Below are 22761 nucleotides of genomic sequence, written 5' to 3'. Positions count from 1 at the left end.
GGGCCTCTCACTATCGTGGCCTCTCTCGTTGTGGAGCACAGGCTCCAGACGCACAGGCTCAGTAGTTGTGGCTCACGGGCCCAGTTGCTCCGCGGCATGTGGGATCCTCCCAGACCAGGGCTCGAACCCGTGTCCCCCGCATTAGCAGGCAGATTCTCAACCACTGCACCACCAGGGAAGCCCCTCTGCCCATTTTTTCATTGGGTTGTTGGTTTTTTGATATTGAGCCACATGAGCTCTTTGTAAATTTTGGAGATTAATCCCTTCTTGGTTGCATTGTTTGCAAATATTTTCTCCCATTCTGTGGGTTGTCTTTTCATTTTGATTATGGTTTCCTTTGCTGTGCAAAAGCTTTTGAGTTTAATGAGGCCCATTTGTTTATTTTTATTTTTATTGCCATTACTCTAGGAGACAAATTGAAAAAGGTATTGCTGTGATTTATGTCAGAGAGTGTTCTGCCTATATTTTCCTCTAAGAGTTTTATAGTATATGGTCTTACATTTAGGTCTTTAAGCCATTTTTAGTTTATTTTTGTGTATGGTGTTAAAGAATGTTCAAATTCCTTTTTTTTTTTTTTTACATGTAGCTGTCCAGTTTTCCCACCATCAGTTATTTAAGAGACTGTCTTTTTTCCATTGTATACTCTTGCTTCCTTTGTTGTAGATTAATTGACCATAGGTGTGTGGGTTTATTTCTGGGTTTTCTATCCTGTTCCATTGATCTATATTTCTGTTTTGGGGCCAGTACCATACTGTTTTGATGACTGTAGCTTTATAGTATAGTCTGAAGTCAGGGAGCCTGATTCCTCCAGCTCCATTTTTCTTACTCAAGATTGGAAATATTGGATTTGGTTTGCTGGTATTTTGTTGAGGATTATTCATCAGTGTGTATTGGCCTGTAATTTTCTTTTTTTGTGGTATCTTTGTCTGGTTTTGGTATCAGGGTGATGGGGGCCTCATAGAATGAGTTTGATAGTATTCCTTCCTCTGTGATTTTTTGGCATAGTCTCAGAAGGATGGGTGTTGACTCTTCTTAAATGTTTGATAACATTAGCCTCTGAAGCCAGCTGGTCCTGGACTTGTGTTTGATGAAAGTTTTTAAATCGCAGTTTCAATTTCAGTACTTGTGATTGGTCTGTTCATATTTTCTATTTCTTCCTGGTTCAGTCTTGGATGATTGTACCTTTCTAAGAATTTGTCCATTTTTTTCTAGGTTGTCCATTTTATTAGCATATAGTTTGCTTGCTGTGCTCTCTTATGATCCTTTGTATTTCTGTGGTGTCTGTTGTAACTTCTCTTTTTTCATTTCTAATCTTATTGATTTGAGCCCTCTCCCTTTTTTTCTTGATGAGTCTGGCTAAAGGTTTATCAATTTTGTTTATCTTTTCAAAGAACCAGATTTTAGTTTCATTGATCTTTTCTAATGTTTTCTTTGTGTCTAATTCATTTATTTCTGCTCTGATCTTTATGATTTCTTTCCTTCTACTGACTGGGTTGTTTGTTCTTCTTTCTCTAGTTGTGTTAGGTTTAAGGTTAGATTGTTTATTTGAGATTTTTCTTGTTTCCTGAGGTAAGATTCATTGCTATAGACTTCCCTCTTAGAACTGCTTTTGCTACATCCCATAAGTCTTGGATTGTCGTGTTTTCATTGTCATTTTTAGGTATTTTAGGTATTTTTTGATTTCCCCTTTGATTTTTTTAGTGATCCATTGGTTGTTTAGTAGCATATTGTTAAGTCTCCATGTATTTGTGTTTTTTACACGTTTTTCCTTGTAGTCAGTTTCTAATCTCATAGCATAGTGGTCAGAAAAGATGCTTCACCTGAGTTCAATTTTCTTAAATTTACTGAGGCTCGCTTTGTGGCCCAGCATGTGATTGATCCTGGAGAATGTTCCATGTGCACTTCAGAAGAATGTGTATTCTGCTGCTTTTGGATGGAAAGCCCTATTAATATCAATTATGTCCGTCTGGTCTAATGTGTCATTTAAGGCTTGTGTTTCCTTATTGATTTTCTGTCTCAGTGATCTGTCCATTAGTGCAAGTGGGGTGTAGAAGTCCACCACTGTTGTTGTGTTACTGTCGATTTCCCCTTTTATGGCTATTAGTATTTGCCTTATATATTTAGGTGCTCCTATGTTGGGTGCATATATATTTACAATTGTTATATCTTCTTCTTGGATTGATCCCTTTATCATTATGTAGTGTCCTTCCTTGTCTCTTGTAACAGACTTTATTTTGAAGTCTATTTTGTCTGAGATGAGAATTGCTACTCCCACTTTTTTTGATTTCCATTTGCATGGAATACATTTTTCCATCCCCTCACTTTCAGTCTGTATGTGTCCCTAGGTCTGAAGTGGGTCTCTTGTAGACAGCATATATACCATTCTTCTTTTTGGTATCCATTTAGCCAGTCTATGTCTTTTAGTTGGAGCATTTAATCCATTTATGTTTAAGGTAATTATCTATATGTATTTTCCTACTGCCATTTTGTTTATTGTTTTGGATTTGTTTTTGTAGGTCTTTTTTCTTCTCTTCCTTTTTTTGTTCTCTTCTCTTGCAATTTGTTGATTAACTTAGTGTTGTGTTTGGATTCCTTTTTCTTTTTTGTGTGTGTATCTATTGTAGATTTTTGGTTTGCGCTTACCATGAGGTTTTGATATAGCAGTCTATATATAAACTAGATTGTTTTAAGTTGCTGGTCTCATAATTTCAAATGCATTTCCAATATCCTGCATTTATGCTCTCCTCTTCTCACAATTGCTGGTTTTGATATCATATTTGTGTGCAGATGATTTCCTACTTTTACTGTATGTTTGCCTTTCCTGGTGAGCCTTTCCATTTGTAATTTTCTTGCTTCTAGTTGTGGCCTTTTCTTTTCCGCCTAGAGAAATTCCTTTAGCATTTGTTGCAAAGCTGGTCTGGTGGTGCTGAATTCTCTTAGCTTTTGCTTGTCTGTAAAGCTTTTGATTTCTCTGTCAAATCTGAATGAGAGCCTTGCTGGGTAAAATATCATTGGTTGTAGGTTCTTCCCTTTCATTACTTTAAATATATAGTGCTACTCCCTTCTGGCCTGCAGAGGTTCTGCTGAGAAATCAGCTGATAACTTTATGGGAGTTCCCTTGTACCTCATTTTTTGCTTTTCCCTTGTTGCTTTTAATAATTTTGTCTTTATCTTTAATATTTGTCAATTTGATTATTATGTGTTTTGGCGTACTCCACCTTGGGTTTATCCTGCTTGGGACTCTCTGTGCTTCCTGGACTTGGGTAACTGTTTCCTTTCCCATGTTAGGGAAATTTCAGCTATAATCTCTTCAAATATTTTCTCAGGTCCTTCCTCTTTCTCTTCTGCTTCTGCAGCCCTGCAATGCAAACATTGGTGCCAAGGTTGCCCCAGAGGTCTCTTAGACTGTCCTCATTTCTTTTCATTCTTTTTTCTTTATTCTGTTCCATGGCAGTGATTTCCACCATTCTGTCTTACAGCTCACTTGTCCTTTCTTCTGCCTCACTTATTCTGTTATTGTTTCCTTCTAGTGTATTTTTCATTTCTGTTATTGTATTGTTCACTCTGTTTGTTTGTTCTTTAGATCTTCTAGGTCTTTGTTAAACATTTCTTGTATCTTCTTGACTTGTGTGTCCATTCTTTTTCCGAGATCATGGATCATTTTTACTATCATGACTCTGAATTATTTTTCAGGTAGATTGCCTATCTCCACTTCACTTAGTTGTTCTTCTGGGGTTTTATCTTGTTCCTTCATCTGGGACATATTCCTCTGCCATCTCATTTTGTCTACCTTTCTGTGATTGCAGTTTCCATTCTGCAGGCTACAGGGTTGTAGTTCTTCTTGCTTCTGCTGTCTGCCCCCTGGTTGATGAGACTGTCTAAGAGGCTTGTGCAGGCTTCCTGGTGGGAGGGACTGGTACCTGACCACTGCTGGGTGGAGCTGGATATTTCCATCTGGTAAGCAGGGCCGTGTCAAGGAGTGTATTTACAAGTGGCTGTGTGCTCAGGCAGACTTTAAGCAGCCTGTTTGCTGATGGGTGGGGCATCAGCAAATAAGAGAGCAAACAAACAACAGGTGTTTTCCCACCCTGTTGTTTGTTTGTCCTGAGGCATCCCAACACTGGAACCTACAGGCTGTTGGGTGGGGCCAGGTCTTGGTGAGAAAATGGCAGCCTCCAAGAGGGCTCATGCCAATGAGCACTCCCCAGAACTACCACCACCAGTGTCCTTGTCCCCACAGTGAGCCACAGCTGCCCCCCACCTCCACAGGAGACTCTCCAACACCAGCAGGTAAGTACGGCCCAATCTCTTATGAGGTCACTGCTTTTTTCTCTGAGTACTGGTACGCACGAGACCCTGTGTGTGCCCTCCAAGAATGGAGTTTGTGTTTACCCCAGGCCTGTGGAATTCCTGCAATTAAACCCTGCTGACCTTCAAAGCCATACTCCCTGGGGGCTCCTCCTCAGGTTGCTAGACCCGCAGGCTCTGGATCTTGATGTAAGGCTCAGAACTCTCACTCCTGTGGGAGAACTTCTGTGGTACAATTGCTCTCCAGTTTGCAGCTTGCCCACCTGGCGGGTATGGGATTTGATTTTATTGCAGTTGCACCCCTTCTATCATCTCATTGTGGCTTCTTCTTTGTCTTTCTATGTAGGGTTTCATTTTTGATACATTCCTGTTTTTTTTTTTTTTTTTTTTTTCAGTGGTTGTTCAGCAGTTAGTTGTGATTTTGGTGTTTCTGTAAGAAGGGATGAGCTCACATCCTTCTACTCTGCCATCTTGGCTTCTCCTTACTTATGTCTTAATTATCTGCTGATAACAAGCCATCTTGTGTTACTGGGCCTCAACACATACAATCCCCCCTTTCAAACATGGATAACAGAATTGTTTGTGAAGATTTATAAAAATGTATTGTCCCTTACCCCATCCCCAAAGTATGGTGTCAGAAACTCCTGTGGTCATTCTATTTTTTTTTTTTTTGCCACACTGTGTGGCATGTGGGATCTGAGTTCCCAGACCAGGGATCAAACCCACACCTCCTGCATTGGAAGCATGGAGTCTTGACCACTGGACCACCAGGGAAGTCCCTCCTATGGTCATTCTAATGCTCAACCATGATTGAAAACATTGTTCTCAAGAGTTCAATTTCCTCTCCTGTCCTTGCCCTCCACCTTCATTTATCCATTTATTCTCAAATTTATTAACTATGAACTACATACCAGGCAATGTGCTAGATACTGGGGATGTGACAATGAACAGGATGAGGTCCATTTGGAGGTCCTAAACTTATCTTGAATGCCCCTGCCTCTAGAGAGCCCTTCTTGACTACTTCTATTGCCATTAGCTTTAACATTGTATTTTCTTGCCCAGAATTAAGAATCACCATTGATTCTCCTCCAATAACTTGGACTTACCCTTGACACAGAACTTATCACATTGCACTGAAATGGTTTACAATTCTTTTTCTTCTTCTCCACTATGAGCTCTTCAAGCCCAGGAATTATGTTCATTATTGTGATTTGCTCAGTAATGTTGCAAGCAAAGGGAAAGAGGGAGGGAGGGACCTAGCAAAGCAGATGGACCACCTTGAATGTCTCAGACATCATCCTTAACTGTGGCCTTCTGCAGCATGCTTATTTCAGGTAGAAAGAAAGAAAAACAAGTATTATATATTTATGAGGTGGGCATTCTCATATTTAATTCTCCCAACATCCTTCACCTATACATATTATCATTTCCATTTTAAAGGCCAATAACGAGTGGTTCAAAGAAGTGAAGTATCTGGCCAAAGGTCATGCTTTTTTCTCCTAAGTAGAGCATCTGGAGTCAAAACTCAGAGGTCTTGATGAGAAAAAGGCCCAGAGGTTTTCTGAACTTGTATACACAACTGCTGGAGTGTGTGCTCATGTGTGTGTAGACTTTCCATTCTATGGAAACTTCTCAAAGGCAGAAATAATCTTTGTTTCATCATTTCTAGTGAAAGAGTCAGTGTTTAACAAAGTTACCATCAGGAGAGGAATATATTCTTCAAGGGACTCTTCATCTGTTCCTTTTGATTTTGGGCATTAAAGGTCTCTGTAGTGCTGCTAGAAATTTTCCATCAAGGTTATTCTACAAGTTCTTGTGGGTGACTTTGAAATTTAAATTTTTTCGTTACCTTCCAGAATGAAGGCTGAGGTTAAAAAGGCATATTTCACTTTTTTCTCCTTTTCCCCATGGCCTCCAGTGTCTCCTTTTTCTCACCATTGTCTTTTCCCTTGCCTGTGATATATCTGAAAAATGTTTTCCTTGTATCTTCAGCTGACTCTCTTCCTCTAATTTCTCAGTTCTTTTTGTTTCTAAAGCTGCATCTTCCCCGTGGAACTTATGCCAGATATAATTGCCCTGCACCATTTGGGAAAGGCTTAGATTTGTTTCATAGGTGGTTTCTTTAGCCTTAATAAGTACTGACACTTATTAGCGGTCCACAATTTTATTCTCTCCTTTGTGGGTTGCATTGCCTTGTTTGTTAATGTGTAAATCATAGATTTCTCTAATTACATACTGTTGCCTTTTCCTTTCCCCTAAGAGGTTGAAAATTAGCAAAGGGCTGGGACTCTGATAGAAATGTCTACAATGGTTTCTTCACACACGTTTGGGGATGCTGTTGGCTCAGAGTAAATTTACTTCAGAGTGTGTGTGTGTGTGTGTGTGTGTGTGTGTGTTTCTGTGTGGTTGGCTGTTCTGAATGTTCAGTTTGTCTCTGATTCTAAGGTTAAGAACATGCCGGCCAGTGTGTAAGGAGAAGACATAGATCAGGAAACTTAGACTTGCCAACTCGTAACTATGCATTCAAATGAAAGAATCAAATATTGGTAAACACTATACTCAGTTTGCCACTTCTCATTAATTTCACTTACCCCACATCTCCTTGTAATCTCTCTCAATATTGTCAATCTTTGTGTTTCTAGTAAAAGACTGGAAGGTTTTAACTTGATCATAAATTGACTTTATTTGAATTGACTGATAGTAGTTATCTGAACAAATTTGTGTGTGGAAAAACATTATGTAAAGCCAATTATAATTAGTAATTTTTTAAAAAAATTCTTCCTATGAATATATTGTGTCTTCCTGTCCTGGCACTGCAAAGTGTACTCCTGGGACCAGCAGTGTTGATGTCAGAGTCTCAGGCCACCCTCAACCCACACCCTAATCTGGACCCATTGAATAAAGTACAGATAGTACATTTTATCAAGAGCTCCTGGGGTGGTTCCTGGTCTTCAAATCCTCTTGGCCCAGGTGCTTGACATCTTCGAGTTCCCAGAAAATGAGAGAACAAGACAAACCATTCCTGCTGGACTTGCTGAATTCCCAACCCACGTGACTGTGACCACGAGCAAAATAAAGTGGTTGCTCTAGGCCACTAATTTTAAGGTGGTTTGTTTTACAACAATAGTAAACCAAGCCCTGTCTCTTTTGTGTTTCTACTCATTTTCCCATGGCCCAGCATTCTTCTATGATATATATTATGCTCCAAAACAATTGCTGAAAATATACAGAATTTTGACAGAGAATAAATTATATTGAAATTAAATTAAATTATATTGAATCCAGAGTTCTTCCAGATTGAGTGGTGTCCCTAGAGCTATATTTGCAAAGCATCTATGCAGTTATTAATTATTTTCTTTCAACTCTCTTTACTACATAGCCTTAAGTGATGCTAGTCATGATTTCAGAATTTTGATGCTTAGTTTGATTTTTCTAATATCATGAATATTCATACATATAAAAATAAAAACATACTTATCTAAGTATCACCAAATAACATGTTGCTTACTATCAGTGTTACATGTTGGAAAACATGCTACAGTTTGGAAAACAATGATTGGGTGAAAACGTTTTATGAAATAGACAACTCTCTCTGGTCATAGACTGTGTTCTTGGCCCTTCTCATTTCTGAGCTCGAAGAATGGAAACCATTATACTCTTTTGCCAGCTTCTCCTCCTTGTTTTGGCTGTCTCTCCAAAAGCACCCATTGATTTTGACACTTTGTCCAAATTTCTGTATTTTACTTATTTTATTTCTACTAACTAAATCTCATACCTTGCCCACCTCCAATGTAATAGAGTCCATCTCCAATGATAGCTGCTCCCATGAATCCGGTCTTTACAAAACTTGTCCCTGCCTAGAGCCAATAAGAAGGAAATAAGGCAAAAGTGACAAGTGAAACAAATTTTGATAACTATGAACAGTGGAATAAGGTATATAAAATGTCGTACATGATGTTGTAAAGTCAGGCTACTCAGAGTGTGGTCTAGGGATATGCACCAGCTGATGAACTGTTTATTACTGGCTTATCATAAGTACAAAATGTGAGAATCAGATTTTAAAACTTTTGTAGTAATTTGAGGGTAATTTAATATCAGTTGAATTAACAATTTAAAATTAGGATTGGCATTTTGTGTGTCCTTTTAATCTTATTTCTTCTTATAATAAGTCTTGTGTTTTTTAAAGTATTGATTTTCAGTAGACTAAAAATTTTTTAAAAACCAAAAATTTGGTTCTTTGCTGCAGATAATTTGAGAAGCACTTGTGTAAAAAAACTAAATAGAGTAGAAAATGTTCTCTTAAATGTAACTCAGAAAATAAATTTTCTGTATTAAAATTTTTTATTATATATGAATATTCTAAAAAAAAAATGGAAAGGACATACACCAACATGTACCAATATTTTAGCATTAGTTGTCATAGAGTGGTGGGTCATGACCAGAAAATAATGTCATAACCAGAAAGTTATTAGAAAAAGAAGTGAAAATATTCCTTTTCCTACTCTGGACTTTCCTACTCTTTGCTCTCCAAACTCTCTGTCAGAATTTCGGCACTTATAAATGCAAACACCATGGTCTCTCAACAACTTTTACAAATTGTTTTTGACTGGATTAATTTTATTAGAGAATTTTCAATTAGATCCAATGTTGCCAGAACATCACATTTTTCAACATTTAGGCAAAGCATAAGAAAGCTTCACACAGAGGTGGAAACACGTTTTGCCATGCGTCAATACTGAATTACCTAAACTTCAGCTTAACAGACGCCATAAAAGAGAGTTACTGCCAAGAGTCTCTTATTTTCCTTCAATAACATCTGGAGTGATTCTCATAGATCAAATGGGCTCATTTGACACTGAGACATGGAAACACATTCACACATAATTGATATTCTGCTTTGTAGCTGTTACCAATATGATGTAACGTAGCTAAAGGAATGATAGGATTTGATGCCAAATTTGAAGTCGGAGCTTGAAGGCCAATTCATCTGCTTCTATGTTCATGACTGTTTTAAGAATGAGATATTAGGTATGTAAGGGGATCTGAAAACAGACATTATTTCATATATAGGGTGTTAAAGTAATCTATAAGATTTTGTTTAAAGAAAATTATAAATGACTCTAATAGAGGAAACTAATCTCCATTATACATGCTACTCCATTAATTAGGAAACTAATCTTCATTAAGTATGCATTAAGGCCTGCATATTCCATTAAGGTCTGCTCGTGGTTGAGATACATGAATGTAATTATTAGCTTAAGGATAAATTTCTGACAAAAATAAGAGTTTCCTCTCAAATTCACCACTCAACTGGCTTGCAACCCAGCTTGGACACCACCCGCCCTCCCCCACTCCCCGCCACAGCAGTATTCACTAGCATCGTTCTGTCTCTTCTTGAAACTCATTTCTCTCTTATTGTCTCAATACATGTTTCTCCATCTAGCCACACGTAATTTCTTCTCTGCTTCCTTACTTGCTCCTTTCATTCTGTCTGGACTTTGTGTGAGTGACCACTGTTCTTTCTTTGCCCAGGTTTATGTTCATTACTCATCCTCTCCTGAGCCATCTCATCCACTCCCATGCTCTTAGCTGCCAATTGCCACCTCATGAGTTACTCTGTTCTACCTTCAGCTTTGATATCCTCTCAAGCTTTGAGCTGTGTGCAAGTTGACCTTGTTTTTTTGTGCTTCACATTTATTGCATTTTTACAAACTGAAGCTTTGTGGCAACCTTGATTAGAGCAAGTCTATCAGCTCCACTTTTCCAGCAGTGTCTCTGTGTCACATTTTGGTAGTAATTTTTGCATTTCTATTTTTTTCATTATTATTATATTTATTATGGTGGTCTGTGATCCATGATCTTTGCAGTTCTATTGTAATTGTTTTGGGCATCACAAACCATGCCCATATAAGATGGCAAAATTTAAATGTTGTGTGTGCTCTGACTACTCCACCAGCCAGCTATTCCCCCATCTCTCAAACTCTCCTTGGGCCTCCCTATTCCCTGAGACACAACAATAAAAATATTAGGCTGATTAATAATCCCACAAGGCCTCTAAGTGTAGAAGTGAAATGAAGAGTTGCATGCCTCTCATTTTAAATCAAAAGCTAGAAATGATTAAGCTTAGTGAGGAAGCTAGGTCAAAAGCCATAACAGGCTGAAAGCTAGCCCTCTTGGGCCAAACAGTTTGCCAAGTTGTAAATGAAAAGGAAAAGTACTTGAAGAAAATTAAACGTGCTAAGCCAGTGAACACAAGAATGATAAGAAAGTCAAACAGCCTTATTGCTGATACGTTATGGAGAAAGTTTTAATGGTTTGGATAGATAGAAGATCAAACCAGCCACAATAGTCCCTTAGCCAAAATGTAATCCAGAGCCAGTCCCTAACTCTCTTCAATTCTGTGAAGGCTGAGAGAGCTGAAGAAGATGTAGAAGAAAAGTTTGAAGCTAGCAAAGATTGGTTCATGAGATTTAAGGAAAGAAGCCATCTCCATAACATCAAAGTGCAAGGTGAAGCAGCAAGTGCTGATGTAGAAGCTGCAGCAAGTTCTCCAGAAGGTCTAGCTAAGATAATTCATGAAGATGTCTACACTAAACAACAGATTTTTCAGTGTAGATGAAACAGCCTTCTATTGGAAGAAGATGCCATATGGGACTTTCATAGCTAGAGAGGAGAAGTCAATGCCTGGCTTCAAAGCTTCAAACGAAAGGCTCTCTTGTTAGGGACTAATGTAGCTGGTGACTTCAAGTTGAATCCAATGCTCATTTAACATCTGAAAATTCTAGGGCCCTTAAGAGCTATGCTAAATGTACCCTGCCTGTGCTCTATAAATGGAACAACAAAGTCTAAATGACAGCACATCTGTTGACAACATGATTTAATGAACATTTTAAGCCCACTGTTGAGACCTACTGCTCAGGAAAAAAAAAAAAAAAGATTCCTTACAAAATACTACTGCTCATTGACAAGGCACCTCTTACCCAAGAGCTGTGATAGAGATGTACAAAAAATGTGAATGATGTTTTCATGCCTGGTAATACAAAATCCATTCTGCAGCCCATGGATGGAGCCATTTTGACTTTCAAGTTTTATTATTTAAGAAATATATTTCTGTAAGGCTATAGCTGCCATAGATAGTGATTCCTCTGATGGATCCGGGCAAAGTCAATTGAAAACATTTTGGAAAGGATTCATCATTCTAGATGTCATGAAGAATATTTGTGATTCATGGGAAGAGGTCAAAATATCATCATTAACAGGAGTTGGGAAGAAACAGATTCCAACTCTCATGGATGACTTGGAGGGGTTCAATACTTCAGTGGAGGAAGTCACTGCAGATGTGGTGGAAATAGAACTAGAATTAGAAGTGGAGCCTGAAGATGGGAATGAATTGCTGCAATCTCATGATAAACTAACAGATAAGGAGTTGCTTCTTATGAGGTTTTAATATGGCAGTCAATATATAAAGATTTAAGTTGTTGACCTTTTATTTTCAAATGCATTTCCAATATCCTGTATTTGTACTATCTTCTCATGATTGCTGCTACCTTTACTGTATATTTGCCTTTACTGGTGAGCTTTTCCATTCATAATTTTCTTGTTTCTAATTATGGCCTTTTCCTTTCTGCCTAGAGAAATTCCTTTAGCATTTGTTGCAAAGCTGGTCTGGTGGTGCTGAATTCTCTTAGCTTTTGCTTGTATGTAAAGCTTTTGATTTCTCTGTTGAATCTGAATGAGAGCCTTGCTGGGTAGAAAGTTCTTGGTTGTAGGTTCTTCCCTTTCATCACTTTAAATATATTGTGGAACTCCCTTCTGGCCTGCAGAGTTTCTGCTGAGAAATCAGCTGATAACCTTATGGGAGTTCCCTTCTACTTCATTTGTTGCTTTTCCCTTGTTGTTTTTAATATTTTTTCTTTGTCTTTAATTTCTGTCAATTTAAGTACTATGTGTCTCTGTGTGTTCCTCCTTGGGTTTATCCTGCCTGAGGCTCTTTGTGCTTCCTGGACTTGGGTGACAGTTTCCTTTCCCATGTTAAGGAAGTTTTCAGCTATTATCTCTTCAAATATTTTCTCAGGTCCTTTCTCTCTCTCTTCTCCTTCTGAGACCCCTATAATGTGAATGTTGGTGCCTTTAATGTTGCCCCAGAGGTCTCTGAGACTGTCCTCATTTCTTTTCATTCTTTTTTCTTTATTCTGTTCCACAGCAGTGATTTCCACCATTCTGTCTTTCAGCTCACTTATCTGTTCTTCTGCCTCACTTATTCTGCTATTGATTCCTTCTAACGTATTTTTCATTTCAGTTATTGTATTGTTCATCTCTGTTTGTTCCTTTTTTCTTCTAGGTCTTTGTTAAACATTTCTTCTGTCTTCTTGATCTGTGCCTCTATCCTTTTTCTAAGATCATGGATCATCTTTACTATCATTACTCTGAATTCTTTTTCAGGTGGATTGCCTATCTCCACTTCATTTAGTTGTTCTTCTAGGGTTTTATCTTGTTTCTTCATCAGGGACATATTCCTCTGCTGTCTCATTTTGTCTACCTTTCTGTGATTGTGGTTTCCGTTCTACAGGCTGCAGGGTTGTAGATCTTCTTGCTTCTGCTGTTTTCCCCCTGGTCGATGAGACTGTCTAAGAGGCTTGTGCAGGCTTCCTGGTGGGAGGGACTGGTACCTGCCCACTGGTGGGTGGAGCTGGGTCTTGTCCCTCTGGTGGGCAGGGCCATGTCAAGGGGTGTGTTTAGTGGGGAGCCATGTGCTCAGGAAGACTTTAAGCTGCCTGTTTGTTGATGGGTGGGGCTGTGTTCCCACCCTGTTGGTTGTTTGGCCTGAAGCGTCCCAGCACTGGAGCCTACAGGCTGTTGGGAGGGGCCAGGTCTTGGTGAGAAAATGGTGGCCTCCAAAAGGGCACATGCCCCTGAGTACTCCCCAGAACTACTCCTGCCAGTGTCTTTGGCTCAGCAGTGAGCCCCAGCCATCCCCCGCCTCCACAGGAGATGCTCCAATACCAGCAGGTAGGTCTGGCCCAGGCTCTTATGAGGCCATTGCTTTTTTCCCCTGGGTCCTGGTACACATGGGTAGAGTGGAGTTACTGTTTCCCCCAGTCATATGGGGTTCCTGGGATCAAACCCCATGGGCCTTCAAAGCTAGATTCTCTGGGGGCCCCTCCTTTTGTTGCCAGGCCCCCAGGCTGGGGAGGCTGATGTGGGGCTCAGAACTGTCCCTCCTGTGGGAGAACCTCTGTGATATAATTATTTTCCAGTTTGTGGGTTGCCCACCTGGCAGGTATGGGATTTGATTTTATCATGATTACTCCCCTCCTACCATCTCATTGTGGCGTCTTTGTTTTTGGATGTGGAGTATCTTTTTTGGTAGGTTCCAGTGGTGTGTTTTTTGTTTTTGTTTTGTCAATGTTTGTTCAGCAGTTAGTTGTGATTTTGGTGTTTTTGTAAGAAGAGGTGAGGTCAAGTTATTCTACTCTGCCATCTCAGGAGTTGCTTCTTATGATGCGTGAAGAAAGTGGTTTCTTGAGATGGAATCTATTCCTTGTGAAGATGCTGTGAAGATTGCTGAAATGGCAACACAGGATTTAGACTACTAACAGCTGCTACTAGAATTAGAACAATTTCAGAATGGCCAATCCCACCCTCCTTGCTGTCAATAGAGTTAAATGTCCCAGATGATTTGGGGAAAGGGTGACAGTGAAATATCCGGCTGCTCTGCTAAGGTTCTGAATTAGGAAAAGGCAGCATTGAAGGGTCTGAAGGTCCTCCCTGTGTGTGGATGAGAGAAGACATGATTGCATTCAGACCAGGTAGTCTCTCCATCCACTTTGCATCAAGCCATGGAAGGGTTAAGTGTATTGCTCACAAAATCTCCTGATCTTATTTCATGCTAAAATGTTATAAACCAGTGCTGACTAGAATATGACATCCTTGTAAATGAGAAGCGTCTATCTTTCTATCATTAGAATGTTTACAGAGTGTCCATGTGCTGGGCACTGTTAAATGAAATAGTCAATGAAAAGTCATGCTTATTTGGTAAATAGGTCCTTTCCTTCCAGAACAAATCACAGAGGTGATGGAAACAGCAAGTTATTTCTGGGATGGAAAATGTGAATTGTGACCAAGTGATCAGAATGACTGTCCAGTGCCCTCTTCTACAGAAACCACAAAATCTCAGGCCAAATGAACTTTTGGAAAAAAAAAATATTGAAAAAAAAAAAGGTGCCTTCCACATTGGCATTTCTCAAAGCCCTGGCAGAAGAAAAAACCTTAGAATCTAGGGGCTGAGATTTTGAATCTGTTTTGAGAAGCATACTCTAGCCCTTCTAAGATGTAGGTCCATGGGTGGGTAGCCGTACTTTCCAAGCCTCATCTGGAAAATGTGGGCAATGGCAGGACCCACCTGAGAGCATGTGTGTGGGGGTTGTGTGAACTCAAGTGTGGGGACACCTTACACACTTTCTGGCAAAGGCTCAGCTCCGTTAGTTGTGACTCTTGCTATTACAGCCATCCCTCACACTACTGCTTCTGTTTAAGACCTGGGATTTGGGTTTGGAATCATCTGGAGACTAATACAGCAGTGCCACCTGGTGACCACTTTGTAACAGAAGTAACCTGCAACTTCCTAAGGGCAGGAGAAAGAACCTGGGAGAGAAGACTGCTCCGTTTCTAAGGATTTAAACGAAAAGACAGCCTTTTTGATAGCTGAGAGACTTTTTCATCTTTATTGTAAATGACGCTCCTTTATAAAAAAATCCAGAATAAAAACCCTCTGAGATTAAGTTTGAGCTATATTACTTTTCACTTTACTAATGTTGGACTGCAGCTAAAAGAGTTATCTTTGTCAGCACCCCTTTAAATACAGCATTATTGGGAGATGTTGGGCGTGTTTGTTAGACAGGAGGTGGATGATCTCTGAATCCTTAAGCATAAAAATTGGGAAGAGTATGTGAGGTCGTAGGGACACCTAAGTGGTCCATACCCCCAAAGCTCCTAAACAATGGCTTTTCCAGGCCCCCTTGCATGAATACAGTGGTCCCTCCTCTCTCACGTTTTGTTACCAGGGATGGTTCTGTTTTTGAGAAATTTTGTAGGAAGTCAATTAAATACAGACACTGTTCCTTCCACTATGCCCTCCCTCAATCCATCTCTGGTAGAGTGAAGAAAAACACAACGGCCCTACTTGGTTGATTTTATTTTCATTTTTTATTGAAAGCTTCATCAAAGAAAACAGAAGTTTAAACCTAACATCCACTGATCTACAGAAAGCCCAAGGAATGGGGAAAATGGTAGCTAATTTGACTGTGGTACAGATGAAAAAATTAAAAATAAAGCCAGAAACACTGTAGAATTACAGAATTTTCCATGACAGAGACAGCAGTACAAAATGCTCTTAAATAAAATTCAAAATTGAATGATGTTTTGGAAATTGTATGAAGTCATATATGACCTGAAACAAGGGTTTTAAAAGAAGCTGTGTCCCTTTTTCTTTTTTAGAAACTATTTCATAGCAAGTACACTTTTACATATATATTTTTAAAATTAAGATTCCAATTACATTCTTCTTTTTAAATAAATGGAAGCAATAATTCCCAGAATGGTGAAAACTTTTTCAAGTGTCTCTTTTGAAATAGTTTTTATAGTTCTTGAAAACTATGGAATAACTCCTTTTTTATATATGAGGAAATAACATATTTTGGGGAGGAGGACAGAGCATCTTTCTTAATAATGTAAGACCAGAGAGTTTAAAATATACGGTATAATCCTAAAATTACACTTTGGATACTATTTAAACTTGAAATAATTATTTAAAAAAAAATCCACCGGAGTGTCAAGGTCATTAAAGCCTTAATACAGTAATGCAAAGTCAAAAAATAAACAATGCAATTTTTTGGTCCAAGATTTAAGATAGGGATAAGAGTGCATATTTAGCCAAGGGCTGTTACTATATTCCCATAACTCAATTTTGAGTTGACCTGTTCTATTGGTTCAAATTTCAATAGTGAACAAATCCAAAATACCTTTCTTTTGAGGGAAGCCAAATTCTTTGCTACAGTTTTTTCCTTTATATTCTGCAAGAATACAGCCAACTCTCAACTGTTTGTGGTGGATGGGAAAGGGACATTATGGATATTAAAATCCCACAGAATATAATGCACTGACATTAATTTTACCAATGATTTCAAACTGCTTCAATAAATGAATACCTAAGGAACAAAATAGACAGATTTGAATATTATTTCCAAATGTTTCTTTTTCCATCCTCAGGGTGAAATGCTAATAGGAGGAAATAGAGCCCAAGTCCTAATAGTTGAAAAGAGAAGACAAAACAGGTGCACAAAGTAGATGATTAGCCCTTCAAAATTTGGGAGTATTGTATTTCTTCAGGACTGGGGCTTCAGGGCAGTCACTAACTGGAGGGAATACAGTGGAAGAAAAGCATGACCCAGTGGCCTAGTGGTTCTTCCTGCAGACTCCAAGATCGATCTCACCCCTGCTTCAACTTTAGAGCTTATGTGTAGAAGATGCTTTTCTAAAAAGTTTATTTTCCCCTCCCAGAAATATAAAGAAATAAATATGGAGAAGCCACCCATCCTTTTTTATGTGACAGCATAGGTAATGAGGTATAAAACCAGAGATAAAAGAAATCACCAATCTGGGCTGAGCTACCCTGCCTTATATCAACATAGATCATTTGGGGCCCTCATGGATTTTGTTCTTAGCTTTTGTACTTTCCTGAACTCTGTGTTCTCCACAGAGGAGAGCCATGAACAAGAGCACTTGGATTAAGGGACCAATTTCAAATTTCAGAATATTTTGTAAGAAATGTTCAACTTGAGTCAGACTCAGCTGTCTTCCAATGCCACAGTAGGTGCCATTTGCAAAACAAATTGATTCACTAATGAAATCCCATTATTACTCTGTCACAGAAGGGGTATCATACACAGAATCAACGAGCCTGTTTCAAGCCCGTCAGTCCCTCAAATTGGAATGAGGGGAGGTCAGTCCCAGCAAGCTCAGAAGTTTGAAGCATGCCAGTCACAATAACATGAAAAACAAAATCTCATCCTTACTCCCTACTGTGGACAAGAGAATATAGATCAAGGCTCTATGACATGTTTAAACTTGATTATGAAGTGTGATTCTTCCAATGTGCTGAATGTTGTTATATACCTACATAAATATTATACTTTCATTTGGTTTTATATCATATAAAAACATTTATCACTGAAACCCACTTAAAAATTTCTCTCGGCTGATCAGCTCATCTTGCAGTGGTTCCTGCGCTCAGATTAAGTATGAGACTGAATTGTCAAATGTATTTTCAGTCTCCTACTAAGATTATCATCTGTCTAGACAGTCCATTGAAACGTTTCCTCAAGCTTAAAGAAGACTGCAAAGGTCGTAATCACATCTCAACTTTCATTAATTGGAATTTTAGGCCACTGTGAAAGACTCATAGGTGGGCGTGGGTGTGTGTGTATGTGTGTGTGTGTGTGTGTGTGTGTGTGTGTATATATATATATATATAATAGATACCCCAATTATTCAAATAAAGTTAAAAAAACTAAGTACTTTTAGTACTTTTATTTTCTCATACATGGATTGAAAATGATTATAAAACAGTTTTGCAAGGGGTTGATGGACTCTGTAGGTACAGCAAACCTCCTGCTCCACCTAGCCTTCTCCTGCCCTGGGCTTTCCATCTCTGATACAGACGCTTTTAACACCATGTAGTTTTTCATTAGTAGGGATGGAAGTGAGTCTCATATGCTGTCAAATGTGGCAGATGTTAAGGTCACAGGAGAATTGATTCAAGTGAAGCATGGCAACAACATCTGAATGATTGAAATCTACCAAGGAAACAAACTAACCCTGACCAAACTGCAGTCAGGTAGATTATTTTTAGAATAGCATGTGACTTGCAATATTCAAGACATGCCCGTGTTGAAGGACAAACAGGCGCCCACCCTGCAAGTATTACCTTTAGTTCACCTAGGTTCCGTGATGTCTTCAGAAGACATGGCCATGCTCTGAGGAGCTCCCAGTCACTATACAGACTTCCTTCCTGACAATACCTCCTCGTTATTAAGAATACCTACTCCTCCACTGACCGTGGAACTAGAGTTTGGAGGAGATGATTTTTATCCCATTTGGATTGTGGTTTTAGTTTGTTTCCTGACATTTAGGCTAAGTCTTGGCAATTACAATTGAAAGGAAAAATGGAAACATCTGAATAAATGCTTGAAGTATTGTGAAACGAAAAATGATTGTAGTCCTAAATTCGGTTAAAGTCACCATAATCTATATTGCTGATTAAATTAGGACTCTGATGTCTGTATGTACTGAACACACGTTTTGGTTTGTTTTACTTTTCATACAATGTAAAATATGAAAAGTAAAGTTTGTTTTACTTTTCATACAATGCTTACCTGTTGATGCTTTTATTTTTTCCCCAGACTTGATTCTTAAAAACAATTTTTAGGTGAGATGATGTGTAAATTTGAACATGTGCCACTTTGCCACTTTTTCCTTCTTTTTTTTTCCTTTTAGATTTAAAATATTTTATAGAATGGCCTAATATAAAAAAATCCAAACACAAAGCACACATGGACACATAAAATGACACAGGCAAAATGATAAAATTTGCCTGAAGTGGTTTAAAAAAATTGAGATTATTGAAATTTTATAGTTGAAAAAAATGTTGCTGAACGTATAAATAAAGCAGTAGTTTTGAATAGAAACAGGAAGTTACCTAGGCACATTCATCAGCCACATGGTAGCTACCTCTTAGTCTCATTGTTGATTGTGTAAATGAGACTTTCTTTGTATCACATTGTTTTGTTTTGTTTTCTTTTTTTACAGAAGAAAAAGAAAGCATGTTGATTTCATATTCAAATGAATTATGCCCAGGATAATCCTTATTTATACAAAGAGTTCAGAGACTGAAAAAGAGAAACAAAAAGCACAGTTCCTATACAGGTTTGTTCATCCCCCAGTAACTTGGGGGCCCATTTCTCAAAGAGAAAACTTAAGTGCCACCCTTAAAATACATGAGAAGCTGAAAAATGGAACAGAAGAAAGCTGAAAAATGGAACAGAAGAAAGTATAAATTTAGGATTCTCTCTAAAGTATGGAAAACCATAAGGATGGCTGTGACCAGTTGAAACTTTTTCGTAGCACATGCTACATTGCCTTAGCTATATTTTTGCCTCTAATTGGACCACAAAGATATGGAATCACTCTCTAGATAATGAGCTTTCAATTCATGGGGTTTTTCAAATAAGAGAATTGGATTTATTTCAACACTAGGCCTTTGTTTACAGGTCATAAATAGTAGAATATTGATTATTTTTTTATGAGTCAAACTCATTACTCATGTTGACCTAATGGGAATATGCTTTACTTTTTAATATTTCAGTTTTTAAACACCTACCCTGTTTTTTTTTACAGTGCACTGTATGCATTACCCTCTTCCTTCTGGACTAAGACAGGTTCCTGTGACTTTGTGAGAAGAATTTCACCTATTGATTCTAATGATACATTAGAAAGCCATTCCAGCACATGGTTCAATTGACAAAGTTCCACTGTCCTTCATTTCAGGTAAAACTGTATAGGCTGAACATGGATTTCATGACTCAAATATGCAGAGATGTTTGGTTAAGTCAATTTAATTCATTTTAGACAATGTTTTGCATCATTCTCAATGCAAATATATCGCCTTTGGCTTTAATAATTGATCAAATCTAATTATTTGGGTTCTTATTCATATAAATCATACAATTTCTTGATTGTCAACTAGCATTAAAAGCTTACCTAAATTCCACTAATAGAATCCTCAATCTTATTGGTCCTATTTGCCTCAGGGAGCTACACTGAAATTAAAAAGTCTGTTTTCTCTTTCTTCTGACACCACCAGGATATGAAAATACAATGAAAAGAGGCAAAAAAGATAAAAAAAAAAAAAGATATCCCCTCCCCAATTGCGGAGTCAAGGTGGCTATTCACGGTAGATGATGACAAAGACTGAGGCGAGAAGACAAAATCTAGAAGTGCGGGTATTTAGAAGGAAGACTATTGTTACAAGTACAGTGAGACCTTTTCAGGAGACCACTCACCACTCAACAGAGCATCACTGAGCTTTTTTGACAAGTGATCTTTCAGACCAGTTCAGGGAGTATCTTGAGTTCAAAATTCATATAAAGAAGTTTCAACCTGTTAAACAAGTGTTTTAGCTCATTGGTGGCCATCAATACAGGCTTCACAATTCAAGAGAGCTAGGAAGGAACCAGAAAAGCACATGGAATTTAAAGCCATTTGGCTGTATTGGTTGGAATCCAGAACTCTTGGTGCTGAAATTGCTGACCACACAGGAACAAGCTTCTACTATCAACAAAAATACATCTAAAATAAAAACAACTTTTTTTTTTTTTTTTGCAGTATGTAAAACACCAGTGGAAGGTAGTTTAAACAAACAACAAAGTAAGAACTGGTCCGGCCATGTAGGTCAAATAAAATTTTAAAAAAGAAAAGAGAAGAAAAGAAAAACAACCTCTATCTTCTGGACTGCAATAGGGTGCCACTTCATCTTTGGTATAAAATAGGCCATCCATAGGCTGAATTTGATCACAACTAGGAAAGACTACAGAAATTGTCAACAATTTCTCTATCTATTGCTTTTTTTGTTTTTTTGTGGTTTTTTTTTTTTCACTTTTTGACCATAAGCTCCTATCTACTTTTTTTTTTTTAATGCTCTTAAGCTAGGTTTTGCAATGTGACAAGCAAAGCTGACTAAAAAGTTTGTAAAGCTCATAAAAAAGACTGCAGATAAAAAGCACTAAAGCTTTTGCTAGCCATCACGCTTCAGAAATAAAAAAAATCTGCATTCTGCCCCCCAAACACGCATTATTTCTAATGCAGTTGTTTTGAAACCAACGTTAATAACTTTACTGTAAAATGTTTTAGCCTTCTAGAATGATTCAACACTTAAGACAAAGTTCATGAGAAGTCCCAGCATTTTCCCAATTCTTGCAGTTGCCATGGTTTCTTTTATCAACAAATTTTCTTCAAATGAAGAAAAACATTTTCTTTTAAACTGTACAGTTTTTTTTTCACCCTAAAAACTCATAGTCTTAAACTTCTGTACCAGTGAGAGCTGGCACAATATTTCAATTCTTTCTTTTTTTAAACAAGACGTTGAGAGCTTGCCTCGAGAGCCTTTGACGTCCTTAAAATTAAGGCAATTAAGATTCAAGATAAACCTTACCTAAATATTTCTAAGAAAAAATAAAAAATAAAAAAAACCAACCCACTAGATTTAAACAAGAAGGGAAAAAGAAAGAGTAGCTTAATGACTGAGGAAGACAATTTGTTTCCATTTCTGCTTGCCCACCTCTTGACATCAGATTTTCCGTTTAAAAAAAAAAAAATCTATCTACACCTTCAGATAAATTCTGAATTCAAATGTTCTTCCAGATAAATGTCAACCTTCCATGTTTTGCTTTGTTTGCTCCTTGTCCTCTTCTGGGATATTTTTTTTCTTTAAAAAGAATGATGGCAAAAATTAACTGTCAGACCACATGAAGGAACCACTTGCACAGCACATAAAAACATGTTGTTTTCATTGGGTAAAGTAGAAAATTAAAAAAAAAAAAAAAGCATTCCATTGACGCCTGTGCAAAACTGGAAGCCAACTTCTTGTTCAATGAAGTTTCTTCATTCAAGGCAGAGTTTCAGACGGACATTCTTCGTTCGGTCTTGTTTATGGTCTGTGAAAACAATGGAATAAGAGGGGTCATTACACCAGAACAACTTTGAAATCACCTTCTGTGCTCTTTTCCAGTGAGCGCTCTTTAAAAGCTACCAAGCTCTTTCAGTATAACAGTTGTAAAAGCACATTGGGCTTAGGAGAGTGTCAAATTCTGCCACTTTCACACAAATATATATTTGAGCTGGTGTTTGTTTATATTAAATAGCATGGCTAATAGATCAAGAATATCTTTCAATCATAAAGTTGTAAATATACAAATATATCTAGACAAGCAATATTTCCTATGTTCATGGAATATATTCTTCAATGCTTGGCTTATGTTTTAGCTCCCCCAGAAATTCCTTGAGTAATTCTGTCCTTTCAGAACTCCCATGAGATTCATCACAAACTCAGTCAAACAATCTGTGATTCCCTACTATGTACCCAGGATATAGCAATGGGTTGTATGTTTTTTTTTTTTAATTGAAGTATAGTTGATTTAGAATGTTGTGTTGACTTCTGCACAGCAGAAATCAAAGTGATTCAGTTATACATATACACATACTTCTTTTTAATATTCTTTTCCATTGTGCTTTATCACAGGATATTGAATATACTTCTCTGTGCTATACAGTAGGACCCTGTTGTTTATCCATCCTATATATAAGAGCTTACATCTGCGGCAATTGATTCTTTGTTACCTC

General features: G+C 37.9%; 1 protein-coding gene and 1 long non-coding RNA gene across 4 annotated transcripts in view; one reads left to right on the top strand and one right to left on the bottom strand.

The window, feature by feature from the left end:
- Window positions 1–20353, top strand: part of LOC309638785 — a 136599-nt gene extending 116246 nt beyond the window's left edge. For both annotated transcript variants that reach the window (XR_014251293.1, XR_014251294.1), the window contains one exon: window positions 181–20353. This is a non-coding gene — a long non-coding RNA (uncharacterized lncRNA). The remainder of the gene's footprint in view (window positions 1–180) is intronic.
- RBMS3 (RNA binding motif single stranded interacting protein 3) overlaps window positions 15495–22761 on the bottom strand; it is a gene marked incomplete at its 3' end in the record, with an annotated part of 716065 nt that continues 708798 nt past the window's right edge. For both annotated transcript variants that reach the window (XM_082415132.1, XM_082415128.1), the window contains one exon: window positions 15495–22076. In XM_082415132.1, coding sequence (XP_082271258.1) covers window positions 22070–22076 — 7 coding nt within the window. The remainder of the gene's footprint in view (window positions 22077–22761) is intronic.

The sequence above is a fragment of the Balaenoptera physalus genome (genome assembly GCF_965194825.1).
Source record: "Balaenoptera physalus genome assembly, chromosome: 11".
NCBI lineage: Eukaryota > Metazoa > Chordata > Mammalia > Artiodactyla > Balaenopteridae > Balaenoptera > Balaenoptera physalus.
Note: the sequence above shows the minus strand (reverse complement) of the source record. Positions and strands in the feature narration are given on the sequence as shown.